Source organism: Rissa tridactyla, chromosome 16 (assembly GCF_028500815.1).
Source record: "Rissa tridactyla isolate bRisTri1 chromosome 16, bRisTri1.patW.cur.20221130, whole genome shotgun sequence".
Classification (NCBI taxonomy): domain Eukaryota; kingdom Metazoa; phylum Chordata; class Aves; order Charadriiformes; family Laridae; genus Rissa; species Rissa tridactyla.
The window spans coordinates 612,889-624,970 of NC_071481.1; the positions used below are offsets into that span (position 1 = coordinate 612,889).

General features: G+C 55.6%; 2 protein-coding genes across 3 annotated transcripts; one reads left to right on the forward strand and one right to left on the reverse strand.

Moving 5' to 3' along the window:
• Positions 1-7: 7 nt before the first annotated feature.
• Positions 8-4,868, reverse strand: TAS1R1 (taste 1 receptor member 1). Its single transcript, XM_054222182.1, has 6 exons — positions 4,726-4,868; positions 4,340-4,646; positions 3,248-4,024; positions 2,622-2,834; positions 2,070-2,190; positions 8-1,043 (listed from the first exon to the last, which is right to left on the reverse strand). Exons 1-6 carry the CDS (start codon positions 4,866-4,868, stop codon positions 112-114), a joined length of 2,493 nt encoding a protein of 830 aa, XP_054078157.1. The 3' UTR covers positions 8-111.
• A 98-nt stretch (positions 4,869-4,966) lies between these two features.
• Positions 4,967-11,846, forward strand: NOL9 (nucleolar protein 9). Of its 2 annotated transcripts, XM_054222183.1 has the most exons (12): positions 4,967-5,173; positions 5,241-5,466; positions 5,666-5,793; positions 5,981-6,119; positions 6,649-6,745; positions 7,407-7,504; positions 8,313-8,474; positions 8,669-8,957; positions 9,786-9,897; positions 10,270-10,447; positions 11,078-11,211; positions 11,530-11,846. In XM_054222183.1, the coding sequence occupies exons 1-12, from the start codon at positions 4,982-4,984 to the stop codon at positions 11,653-11,655; spliced, it is 1,881 nt and encodes a 626-aa protein (XP_054078158.1). In that variant the 5' UTR covers positions 4,967-4,981; the 3' UTR covers positions 11,656-11,846. The 2 variants fall into 2 exon arrangements, 1 of the variants encoding a protein (XP_054078158.1); XR_008469474.1 differs by lacking the exon at positions 11,530-11,846 and having other exon boundaries at positions 8,669-8,950.
• Positions 11,847-12,082: the final 236 nt, after the last annotated feature.

Sequence of the window (12,082 nt, forward strand, 5' to 3'; positions counted from 1 at the left end):
ACGGCTGCCGGCGCGCCGGAAGTGACGCACGGGCGCGGCGGCCGGGAGGGAACGGAGGGCGCCTCGGGGCCCGGCGGCGGCGGCAGGGCCGGGCCCCACGTCCCCGGCGGGTCAGGCGTCGGCCAGGCGCCGCGTGTAGCGCTGAATCGCCATCTGGAAGTGCTCGGGCGTGTTGAGGTGCGGCCGCAGCAGGATGATGAAGGCCTTTGGGAGGAAGTAGCCGCCCAGCAGCGCGCCCAGCGTGCAGAGGGAGCTCAGCACCCGGACCGCCGCCGCCACCTGGCCGCGCAGGGCGCCCTGCGTGCAGAGGACGGTGGCGGAGCAGGCGAGCTGCAGGAGCAGGCTGCAGGTCAGGCACTTGGCCTCGTTGTAGCTGGCGGGCAGGTCTTTGCCCGCGTAGCTGAGGGCGAAGCAGCAGGCGCTGAGCAGCACGGTGTAGGCGCTGGCGGCGGTCTGGCTGGCCGAGGCGATCGGGCCGCACTCCAGCACCACCCGCTCAGCCCAGGCGCCGTAGTCCCGGCGCGGCACCGAGGGGCTGGCGGCCTCCGCGGCCAGGCAAAGCACCGCCTGAGCCGCCGTGCTGGTGGCGATGAAGAGCACCGGTCCCTTGCGCCGCTGCCAGGCCTCGTAGAGGGCCGGCCAGCGCACGTTCAGCTTGAAAATGCAGATGATCTGGAAGGAGCGTGTTGCCACACAGGAGAGGAAGACGGTGAAGCAGATGGTTAAGAGGGGGAGCCGCAGCAGGCATGTGGGCCAGGTGGGCTCCCCAAAGTGGCAGAAGAGGCTGCTGCAGGCACAGGCCAGAGAGCCCAGCATGAGGAAACACATCTTCCCACCCGCAGACTTGACCACTGGCGTGGAGGCGTTCAGGGCGAAGAGGACGGCCAGCCCTGCCATGAGCAGCATGAGGAGGATGGTGGGGGTCAGCAGTGCCCAGGAGATGGGGTCGGACCAGGACAGAAACTCGATGGTCCGGTTGAAGCAAGCTTCACTCCTCATTGGGGCCCACTCATCTAGCCTGCAGGACTGGCAGTTGTAGAGGTCTGCGGAGGACACAAGCCCAGGTGGTGACAGAGGTACCTTGCACACCATGGACCCCGGTAAGAGATCTGCCACGGTGCAGCACCCTGCCCTTACAGCCCTGTGGGCTCTCTGCGAGAGCTGCCCACTCTTTGCGTCCTACTCCTTCCCCTGGGTGCTTCGAAACCTTGGGGCACAGAGGGGGCTCTCTTACCAAAAGACCCCCTCCCAAGAGTCCCCCTAGCAGACTTCCCAAAAGTCCATCGCTTGGGTTGAGAGGTGTGACACCGGCAGGAGCTCAGCTGAGTGAGCAGAAGCTGAGGGACGTGTGGGCTAGGAGTGCGAAGAGGTTTGTGCCTCCAGCAGTAACCTGCGAAGGCCAGGGAGGGTCTGCAGCAGCCTCCCTTCTGCAGGCTGGGGTACGGGACAGTAACGTTTGGGGGCTCCCTGCTCCTGCTGTTACCCAGAGCTGGCAGTTTCTGCTCCCGTCAGCCCAAGTGTGGGCTAAGACTGCCCTGAGTGACCAGCTGCCAGCAAGGGGTTTTTCATTGTGACTGTGAGACAGGAGATTCCTGCTGCCTGCCTTGGGCAGGCCACATTTCCATATGCCAGCTGCTGGTGACCGTGTGGTGTGGAAGCCTCGAGTGCCATCTGGGGCACAAAGGCAACCACCGGGTTGAATTTCCCTCCCGGAGGATGCGGTGCAGGAAACCGCTGTCGGGCCGGATGTCCCTTGTCCCCTGGCCACAGGAGAAGGGGCTCTGTTGGCGCTGCCTTCGCTGTCTGTTAGGGCCCACCTGTGGGCAGCGCTCCCCGGAAAGTGCAGGGCATAGGCTTTGCATACCCACGGGTAGGCAAATGGGGGAGTCAGATCGACTGCGTTCAGGTGAGGTTTTTACTGACCACAGGGAGGAAGAGAGAGTGGGAGGGAGGAGGCTGGGGGAACAGTGAGGTGGAAGCAAGGAGCTGATGGGAGGAGGAGGCAGGGTGCGGGCAGGGGAGCCAAGCGGGAAGGAAGGGGAGGGCGCAGCCCCCCGGGGCGTACTGACCCGATCTGTTCAGGAAGGTCCCTGCCGGACAGGCCACGCAGCTGAAGCAGCATCGGTGGCGGCTCCGCTGCAGCCGCTTCTCCCCAGGTTGACAGGCCTCGGAGCACACTGAGGTGGGAGCCTGTCAGGAGTGCATGAGGGTCAGGCAGGCGAGCGGGGCGGGCAGCAGGACACCTCGCTGAGCGCCAGGCCCAGGCCTGGCAGCGTTTGGGCAGCTTGCTGCCGAGTTTCAGGACAGACCGTGGGCAGGAGCCAAGAGCTCACCACATTGTGGTTCTTACAGAGGTGGTAGGAAAATGAGACTGTCTAAAGGTAAAAGCCTTTCTGGTTTGGTTCATGTGCCCTGCTTTCCTGCTTTTTTTTTTTTTTTTTTTTTTTGGAAGGATGAAAGCTAATCCCCAGAACACAGATCACACACACACCCTCCCCAATACCACCTCTGTCTGCCCTCATTTCTGTCCTGCTGTGGGGAAGTACCCCAGAACTTGTGGTGTTGGGGATGCAGCTGGCTCAGCAGTAAGCAATAAATAAGATGTGGATGCAGAACGGTACCTGGCGATCTTTTGTGTGCCACAGGATTTTGCCCTGGTCAATGCTCAGGCTGTCAGGGTTCACACTGAAAGTCCCTACCACATTGAAAGACCAGCTTGGGCCACTCCAGTTCCACATGATGATGTTGTAGCCTTTACGAATGTCCCCGTTGGCATCAAAAGATATGTGGCTCTTGTACAGGGTGAAATTTACTTGCTTGATTTTTTGTAGGAGCTGTAAAACAAGAATAAGAGAAGAGCCCTTCCCGATGATGAAACTCCCACTGACAAGTGCCCTGTCTCGGGAGGGAGATGTGCTATAGGGAGGGCCCCTTCTCTGCTCTGGCTTCTCTTTGCAACCCCCAACAGCTAGCATATGCCCAGCTGCAGGAAATCCCTTCCAGGTTTCTGTGAGGGGCTGGCAGTAGAGGGACAGAAGTGATCTAGGTCAGGGATCTGGGTCTGGGTCTAGGTCCAGGGTGCTTTGCCTGTGACGGGCGGCTGAAGCCCACAGGGCTCTTCAGCTGGGACACAAGCCTTTCAGAGGGACAGAAAGCCCCTAGGCACAAGGGGAAAATCCTTCCCCGTGAGGACATATCCTCGTGTATCCTCTTCCATAAGGAATATCCTTCTTCCTGTTGCTCTTACCTGCCAGGGATAGACTGTGCCTTTGCTGCACACCCCCGAGGCGCAGCCCAGCAGGTCGTGGAGGCCGTGGGCCACAGTGTACACGGCTGAGTACACGTTGAAGGAGGCTTGGGCATCGTACGTGTCGGGGACAGTGGCAAGCAAGCGGCAGCCAGTGCAGCGCTGGGTGCAGTCCAGCTGGGCGTTCCCTCCAATTCCCCCGCCTGCCTCCGTCCTGCCAGTACATTCGGCTGCAGCACTGTCCTCTGCTGCCTTCCAAGCCTCAAAGCGCTGCAGCATTGCAGACTCTATCTTCTCAACTGACATCCCAATCACCGAGCCAATACTCTGGATGCCAGGCACCTGCCAGATTGTTCGGGCTAACGACCAGTCTTCGGAGCCCACCCACACCATGCCCGTGATGTTCCTCTGGACCACCACCTCAAAGAAAGGGTGGACACTTCGTCTGTTGGCGAAGACAACAGTGACATTGACCCTGATGTCCTTGAGGATTCTGACCAGGTTGTGGAGCTCTGGGCTATTGGCATCTTTGTTGATGGGGATGATGCCTCGGTAGGCAACGCACACGTCGCTTGCGGTCAGCAGCTTGTAGAGGGCGTTCAAGCCATCCCTGCCGTAGGCGTTGTCACTGCCCAGCAGCGCAACCCAAGTCCACCCAAACCGCTGCAGCAGCAGGAAGATGGCCTTCACTTGCTGCCTGTCGCTGGGAATGGTGCGCAGGAACGAGGGGTAGAACCGCTTCAGGCTCAGTGTCTCCAAGGTGGCTTCATAGCTAATCTGCAAAGGGAGACAGGAGAAGGGGGGTTGCGCTCTCCCAGGCAGCGGCACCCCAGGAGCTACCGGCACAGGCAGCCCATCTTCTCCTGAAGAGACTTGGGGCTGTGCAGGCAGCAGACCCAGAGCTAAATGTGCTGCTGCCAGAGAAACTTTTGGAGGACAGCAAAGCAGCAAAATTCCTGCCTGCCAGCTGGGAAGAGCAGGGAGGGGCTGCAGTTCCAGCTCAGCCTGGCTCCTCAGCTCCGAGCCCATCCTCCCTCCAACCATTACTCCTCGGGAGCCCTTTTCTCTATCTGCCGGGGGAGTTGCGCTTACCTCTGGGACGAGGAAGACACCGAGGATGGCCGCTGTGGTGAGGGCCAGCCGGGTGCTGTCGGGCCCGATGACGGCCACCACCTCGGGCTCGTAACGGTGGAAGGTGGGGAGCACCTCGACCTGCCGGCCGCCTTTCCGTATGAGGGTGCACAGCGTGGCGTGCAGGTTGGCGGCCTCCGAGCAAGTGTCGTGGATGTCGTAGCCCAAGGTGATGTTGGGGAGGAGGCTGCTGGAGTTGTTGATCTCCTCCACGGCGAAGCGCATGGCCTGGGACAGGCAGTAGCCGTGGCTCTTGAAGGCGTCGGCGCTGCGTGAAGGCAAAAGCGGTTGTCAGGGAGGAAAAAACGCGGGTTCTGGGGGGAAACTGGGCGGTGAGGGGTACTCACTGGTCGCAGCCGTGCACCAGCGGGCGGGCGGCGGCCCGCGGCGGCGAGGTGTGGATGGGGAAGAGGCCGGCCAGGCGGTAGTGGCCGCGGCCGGTGCCGCCGGCGGCGGCGGCGCAGAGGCAGAGCAGGGCGGGCAGCAGCATGGCGGGGCGGCGCCGGGCGGCGGGCGGCGCCTCTTAACGGGGGGCGGGCGGCGGCGGGCGGCGCCGGGCCGGGGGGCGGCCCCGGAGGAGGCGGAGGGAGGCCGTAGGCCGCCATGCCCGCCCGGCGCGGCCCGCCGTCCCGCCGCCCCCGCCGGGCCGCATCCCGCGGGGGACGGGCCGAGGCGGCCTGGAGGGAGTTCGCCGCCTCCTTCGCCCGCGCCGGGATGGTGCTGCCGGCCGAGGCGGGCCTGGCGGCCGTGGAGGCGGCGGAGGGCGCCGCCGTGCTTCTCCTGGCGCCGCGGCAGGTGGGCACCGACCGGCCCCGCCGCTCCCCACCGCCCCGCCGCCGACTCACCGCCCTCTCCCCCGCAGGTGCTGACCTTCACCGGCAAGTGCCGCCTGCGTTGCCTCTACGGCGCCGTCCGCCTGCTGGGCTTCGCCGTGGCCTCGCATCAGCCGGGGCTGCCGGTCTTCTCGCCGGCCACCCACTGCGCGCTCACCCTAGAGGCGCTGCCCGCCGACCGACCCACCGCCGCCGACGTCCGGCAGCTCCGCGTCGCCGCCCGCGCCGCCATGCGGGCCCACAGCGTCCCCCGCGGTGAGTATCAGCCTGGGGGGATGCGGAGAGCCGCCGGCTGCGGGCCGCCATTTCGCGTGCGGTGCCGGGGGGGGGGGGGGCGCCATTTCGCGTGCGGTGCGGGGAGGCCGCCATTTTGCGCGCGGTGCGGGGCGCCACCATTTCGCGCCGCCCCCGTCCGTGGTGGCGGTCTGAGGGCGGCGCTCTCCCCCCGTTGCAGAGGCGCGGGTGAAGGTGATGGCACGGTTCTCCCCGGAGTGCGCCCTGGTGCTGCTGGAGCACCTGGACACGCCGGTGACACGGTTCCTGTTGAGCCACCCGCCGCTGTCGCGGCTCTTCGAGCCCCAGGTGAGAGCCAGCGGGCGTCGTGGTGGCCACTCCGCCCTGGGCGGCAGCGCCGATGCCGTGCCTTCCCCAGAGCAGGCCTCACGCAGAGCGAGAGGCGAACGCCCCGCTTAGCACGCCTGTCAGTGTCCAGCAGCACAGCTACAGGGCCTCCCACACACCTTGCTGAGCGTTTTTCCCCCTTCGATAGAAAAAGGAAGAATCCAGCTTCACGCCAGAAGATGCGGTTCTGGCATCTGTTGGCATCGTGCAGTGCAGCCCCGACCGTGGGCTGCTGGTGTCGGAGAGCATGTGCCTGGCCCTGGAGGAGCTGATCCAAGCGTGCTGTGGTGAGTGTACGCTGGGTGAGGCCGGGGGCTTTAGTAGTCTGAAGAAAGGAAATTCATGAGGTTTTTAATGAGTTAAAGTTAGGGAGAGCGTGCCCTGTGACAGGCACTGATCGAGGGGCATGGTTTTCCCCTAAAGAGTGGGAGTCTTGAGCTTATGCATCACCTCCGGTGGGTTTTTGCCTCTGCCACCAGACAGACGACTTGCTGCTGTGAAAGCACTTCCCTGATGTCAAAACACCCCCTTACTTATCCAGCCACATCTAAAATACCATGAGCAACTGGAGTTCATGCACACTGGGTTGTAGCGCTAGGGCTTGCTTCTCATTTCAGGAGCCTTTTCCTCTTGCACTGATACACTTCACGTGCTTCTCTCTAAGGGATTTTTTTCCATTTAATTAAAACATATCCTCGTTAGACCACAGAGTCTTGTAGGGTTTTGGGGACTATTTTTTTAACAAATTCACATAAACAGGGCAGATCAGAATAACTGACAGCATTGGTCCATTGCGGAGTATGTTTGTTTTTCCAGTGGAAGATGAAGGTGTTCCCGTGGTTCTGGTGTGTGGTCCAAAAAACACTGGGAAATCGACATTTAACAGATACCTAGTGAATCTGTTACTGAATCGGTGAGTCTTTTCTCGATCTACAAGTTTTTAAGTACTGCATGGGATTTAGGAGAAGGAAAAACTGCCTGCCAAGATTCTCAGAAAAGCTCTTATGACTGTAAGGTGGATGTCTTGTAAAAACAAACGAAAATTCAGAAAAATAGGCATTCTTATCTTGGATTCCTTTCAGAACAGCTGACTACTGAAGTATTTCTATTGAAACTAAAATTGCTGTCTTGGAGCATGTGAACTAACTGGGCAGCAAGCAGTTAGGGTTCAGTAAGGAATGGGGAGTTATAACGCTTAAAAGCATGGAATAAGTTATAATTTCTTAGTGTGTTTGAAGATTCTTGGCAGAGCAAGGTGTAGAAGCTTATTCTCCTGACCAACGCACGCTTAAAATAAAGATTATAGTTTGTAAATTTCAAATGGCTGGTCTCAGGATGCCCAGTTAGCACGGGAGCTATTGTAATATAATAATGAACTGTAGGTGAGCCTTTTACATTCTCGCTTAATACCCTCTTGAGTGAGGGAAGGAGAGAGACAAGTGGTGGTTTGATTGTATTTGAGAATTTAATTTTGATGACCTGGAACAAAATCAGATTGTGCTTCTGATGTGTTCCAGGTCATGTCCTGTTTCGGTTTCTAGTGGATGCTAATATATGGGCTTCTTTCACTGCAGCCTTCCATCGGTTGAATATATGGAATGTGACATAGGTCAAACCGAATTTACGCCGCCTGGATGTGTGTCTTTAAGTCACATAACGGAGCCAATTCTTGGTACGTGTTTTGCCATTTTCTGCAGTTGCCAGAAACCTGTTTCATTTCCAGAAGGTGCTTTCTGAGTAGAGGCTGTACTTCAGGGGAAGTTGCCACATCTGGCAAAGGTGCACATGGAAAATAAAACAAAGGCTGTTAAAGTTTTTCTTGCTAGGGGCATCTAAGCTTCATGTGAAAATCTCCCTAAATAACACGGAGCTGTTCTCCCTGCCAGTTTTTTTTTCTGGTTTTCTGTCTCCGAAGAGAGGAGATAGTTGTTTACAAGGTGGTGGAACAGGCTGTGGCATGTCCAAGTGGATTTTCAGCCTTTCAGATTTGAAAGGTGTCTTTGGGAAAATCTTTCCCAGTGTTTAGCATCCGTAGGTAAAACTAGCTTGAGAAATACAAAGGGAATCTACGTAGGCTGGGGGCTGTTGTTACCAGCGTAAAAAAAAACTGCAGCCAGAGAACTTGCTGGTATCTGTTGTCTTGTGGATTTGGGTCGCTGTCTAAAAAGGATACGGCCAGACTGGTGTGGTTTTTGGATGGTCTGTCATAGAAGACTGTTGTTTTAAAATTCATGAGTGTGTAACCAGTGATTTAAAACAAGCAAGAAAAAAAAATCACCAAAACCCCAAAGAAGCCTCCTAGCATAGGGTCTTGCAAGTGACAGAAAAGTTTCTCCGTAGGCGCGTGCTGTACAAGGACTGTTGGCGTGTGAAAAGAGGGCAGATTATTTTGGAAGGGATTGTATGTCGGTGCTACAGGGATGGGAGTTGTTTGATAAGACTTACTGAAACCACTAGAGGTTTGCTGCTTGCTTTTCCAGGTCCACCGTTCACGCATCAGCAAACACCACGCAAGATGGTGTATTACGGACAGACAAGTTGTGAGCAGGACACGGAAAGATACCTTGATGTCGTGAAGTATGTGTTCAGATCCTACAAGAAGGAAGTGCCTTTAGTCGTCAACACCATGGGCTGGGTGAAAGGTAAACAGGATAAGTGTGTTCTCAGGAGGCGGTGCAGGAGGAAGATAACAATGGTAGTGGTGCACCACCACGCTTTCCAGAGTCCGGAACCCAAAAATACAGCTTACCCGCCTTGAGCTAGTACTGGTCTTCTGTAATCGTGTTCCGGCCTGTTTATGTAGTGGCAGCAATCGTGTTTTCTCTGCTCTCTAAAGGTGAGGGGTTGCTGCTTCTGATTGATATCATTCGGCTGTTGTCGCCCAGTCACATTGTTCAGATGGATGTGTACGACTGGAAAGCCATGGCTCCGCTCACCCCGGAGTACGTCCACCTCACCCCTGGCCTGTACACCAAAGGCAAACAGCAAGCCAAGTGCAAGCAGATGGGGACGAGTGGAGCGGAGAACTGGAAGCCCTCTGAAGTGGGGGCAGATGCATTGGCTCCCGAGTATAAGTTGCTGTACGTCCATCCGGAATTCCCTCGAGCAGGGGTTGCAGGTGAAGTGTAAGTAGAAGGTTTAGCACTGCGCGGTGGTTAGTGGGCCTAACAAAATCATAGGTAGTCCTGATGGTAAAGGCTCTTGCTTTGCTTCGGCCTCAAGAGCTCCATTAAATTGGTCAAAGCCTATTTGTTTATGTATTAGGGAGTTAGGTTTGGGTTTTTGGGATGTTTTGTTTGGGGGGAGTTTTGTGTAGGGTTGGGTTTTTAGGTTGGCGGGGAGGGGGTTGTTCCTCTCTACTTCCAGTGACTGCTGATAGTTACTTTTACACTGGCGCAACTTCCACTTGGAGTCATTGGATATTATGTCTCTTATTTTCTAATTGGGAGGTTCCTTAACCATTTCTTACAGACCCAGATGGTGATTACATTATTTCTTAATTTTGCTGATACTTTGAACATCTCTGAAATGTTTCTTTTCCTGGATCTTGTGTCATTCTTGTCAATTTTAAGTGCTTTTTTTGACTTGGCCTTCACTAATGATGCGTTTAAGAAAACAAATGTTTTACTCTGTTTTGCGACTGACTGACTGGGGGGCGTGTGGACACCAGGGTTGGAGAAGGGAGCCATTATCTAATAACAGACTTTGTTAATACCATCCTTGTTAATTAATGCCTTTTTAGAGTTGGAACAATGCCCTAAATGCTGTGATCCCTTAGAAGTGGTAAAAACATGGCTCTAAATTTTCTTCTGCAGTAGAAGTTTTAAAAACTAAACTTGTGTGAAATAGGGGCTAAAACTGCATGGCGTCCTCGGGACTCTCGGGGTGGCCGGTTGGAATGGCTGTGAGGGGGCGCGCTGCCTCTCCTTGACTTGCTGGGGTTATTTTTCCAGGCGCGTGCATAGTGGCATCTTGCGGGACATGGCCATCCTGGGTTACCTGGGTCAGCTGCAGTCCCCAGACATCGGGGCGGTGCTTCCGCTGCACAGTCTTGTGCCATATCAGGTAAGTGAGTGTTTTTGAAAGGCTTGGGGATGTTGCAGAGAGCCCGGCTCGTAGTAATTGACAGTTCTGCTTCTACTGCAAATGTTTTTCGGAAGAGGGAAAAACGCTCTGTAATCTGCAAAAAGATAACGACTGTTCGGTGTGTCTAGAAGTGAGGTTCTTGTTAATGTCGGTGTGGCACCTGTTGTCTGTGTGTTCAGTTGGTAGTGTCGGAACTTGTGTTTGCTGCAGAGATAATGCCTGTCTGTAGGTGTGGGTTGGGAGCTCTCGGGTTTTGTGTACTTAGCAGTATCTTATCTCTGAACTCAATTGATGTTGAGCTGATGCAGAGTTTTTTGTTGTTTCTTGTTTTTTTTTTTTTTACCCCCTCAGGTACCTTTCAGTGCTGTCGCGCTCAGGGTTATTCACACCGACGTTGCTCCTACCAATATCATGTATGCGGTGAACGCCAGCTGGGTCGGGCTCTGCAGGATTCCGGAGGAAATCAGATGCCAAACGGACGGGCCGGTCTTGCTGACACAGACACCGGTCTGTGATTGCCTTGGCTTCGGTGAGCCAGCCCAGGGAACCTCAAGCTGTGCTCTTGCCTCTTGTGTTTCGACAGCTAGGTTGTGGAGTGACGGAATTGCCTGTTCTTTCAAAAACAAGTGAAAAAATGGGATGAGATAAAAGCATGGTGGTGTGTTCTCTTCTGCTACAAGCTGTGCTTCGACTCCATTGGTTTTCCCTAACCTGTGGTAGCAGCTGTGGGGAATGTCACTGAGCGGCGCCTGTTGTAGCTTGCTGCTCTCTTTCATAACTTGACAATTTACTTCCTTTCTGGATTTACGATCTCAAAGCAGATGCCAGGTGGCTTATGCAAAATTCCTTCACTTGTCTGTTAGTTTCCTTCTGTGACTCACTTTAATATTACGCTTCCGACTCGGGGTTTGAGCCTGAGCTCCCCCAGTTTCTGTAGGAATGTGCCAGTGAACAAGGATAGGCGGTTTGGGAAGTTAGCCGTTCATGTGTGTGCTGAGATACTGAAAAGCGGGTTACAGCGGTGCAGGTTGTTCTCAAGATGTGTCCCAAATCCTTCTCTTGGCTCTAGAAGAGCCATTTATTCGAAGAGCTGTGTCTGGTTATACAGTGTGAAATGATCGGGTCGAGTTAGACTGAACTTTGCGTGTATTTGTTTCAGGAATTGTCCGAGGGGTTGACATGGAGAAGAAGCTTTACCACATTCTGACGCCGGTGCCTCCGGAGAAGCTGAGGCTGGTGAACTGTCTGCTCCTTGGCAATATTGCGGTCCCAAACTGCGTCCTTGTGGGGCAGGTAGGAGCTGCGCAGGCAGAGGGTGGGAGCTGGCTGAGCTCAGGCTGCCTGGCGGGTTTTCCTTTCTGATTCCTGAGGCTTCTGCGTGCCCAGAGATGTCTGGGCATCAGCAGATGGTTATCTCTCTAGGAAATTGTCCTTAATGTGTAGAAACAAGGGAGAGGAGAACGTTCTTCTCATGTTTCAGATACCGGAGCGGGGTTGGTTTGGTGACAGCTTGCTCCTTTCCACCAGTCAGCTCTGCCAGTCTGTAGAGGAGCGTGCTTCCCCTTCCGTTGGAGATACGAGTTCTTAAAGTTTTGTTTTTCTTCTTTCCAGCAAGGGGTTGAGGGAGAGATCCCCTATGTCACATCTGATTATAACTACAGCATCTTGGGGGCTGGGAAGCTGAGAAAGAAGCATTTCAAGAGGAGGGATAACACGTTCAAGTGCGATAATGCCTAAAGCCATGGGGACCTTGGACTGCGGGATTTGTTTTGCGAGAGCCAGGTGTGGTGACAGAAGCCCTGGTGCTACCAAGCTCTGAGACCCCGGGCAGGTGTTGGGTGTAGATAACTGCAGCATGTCCCATTTTATAATGTTTTATACTTTCAGTATGTATTTTGGTGTTTTGTAATAAATATCTATTAAAAATATTGGTTTGGCTTGAATTTTTTCCTCAGCCTGTGTTGACTTGGACACGGCTGATGGAAGCAGGGGTGGTTATCCCGACAGCGTGCTGTGCCACACGTTGCAGCAGTTTCTCCATGTGGAGCCCAGCCTTCGGTTTGCTCGGGATTTCGGAGAACGACCCGCGGTGGCGTGAGAGCTGTGACCCCGGGCTGCTGGTGGCTGGGGAAGGGCTGGTGCCGGCAGTTTCTCCCTGGTGCTG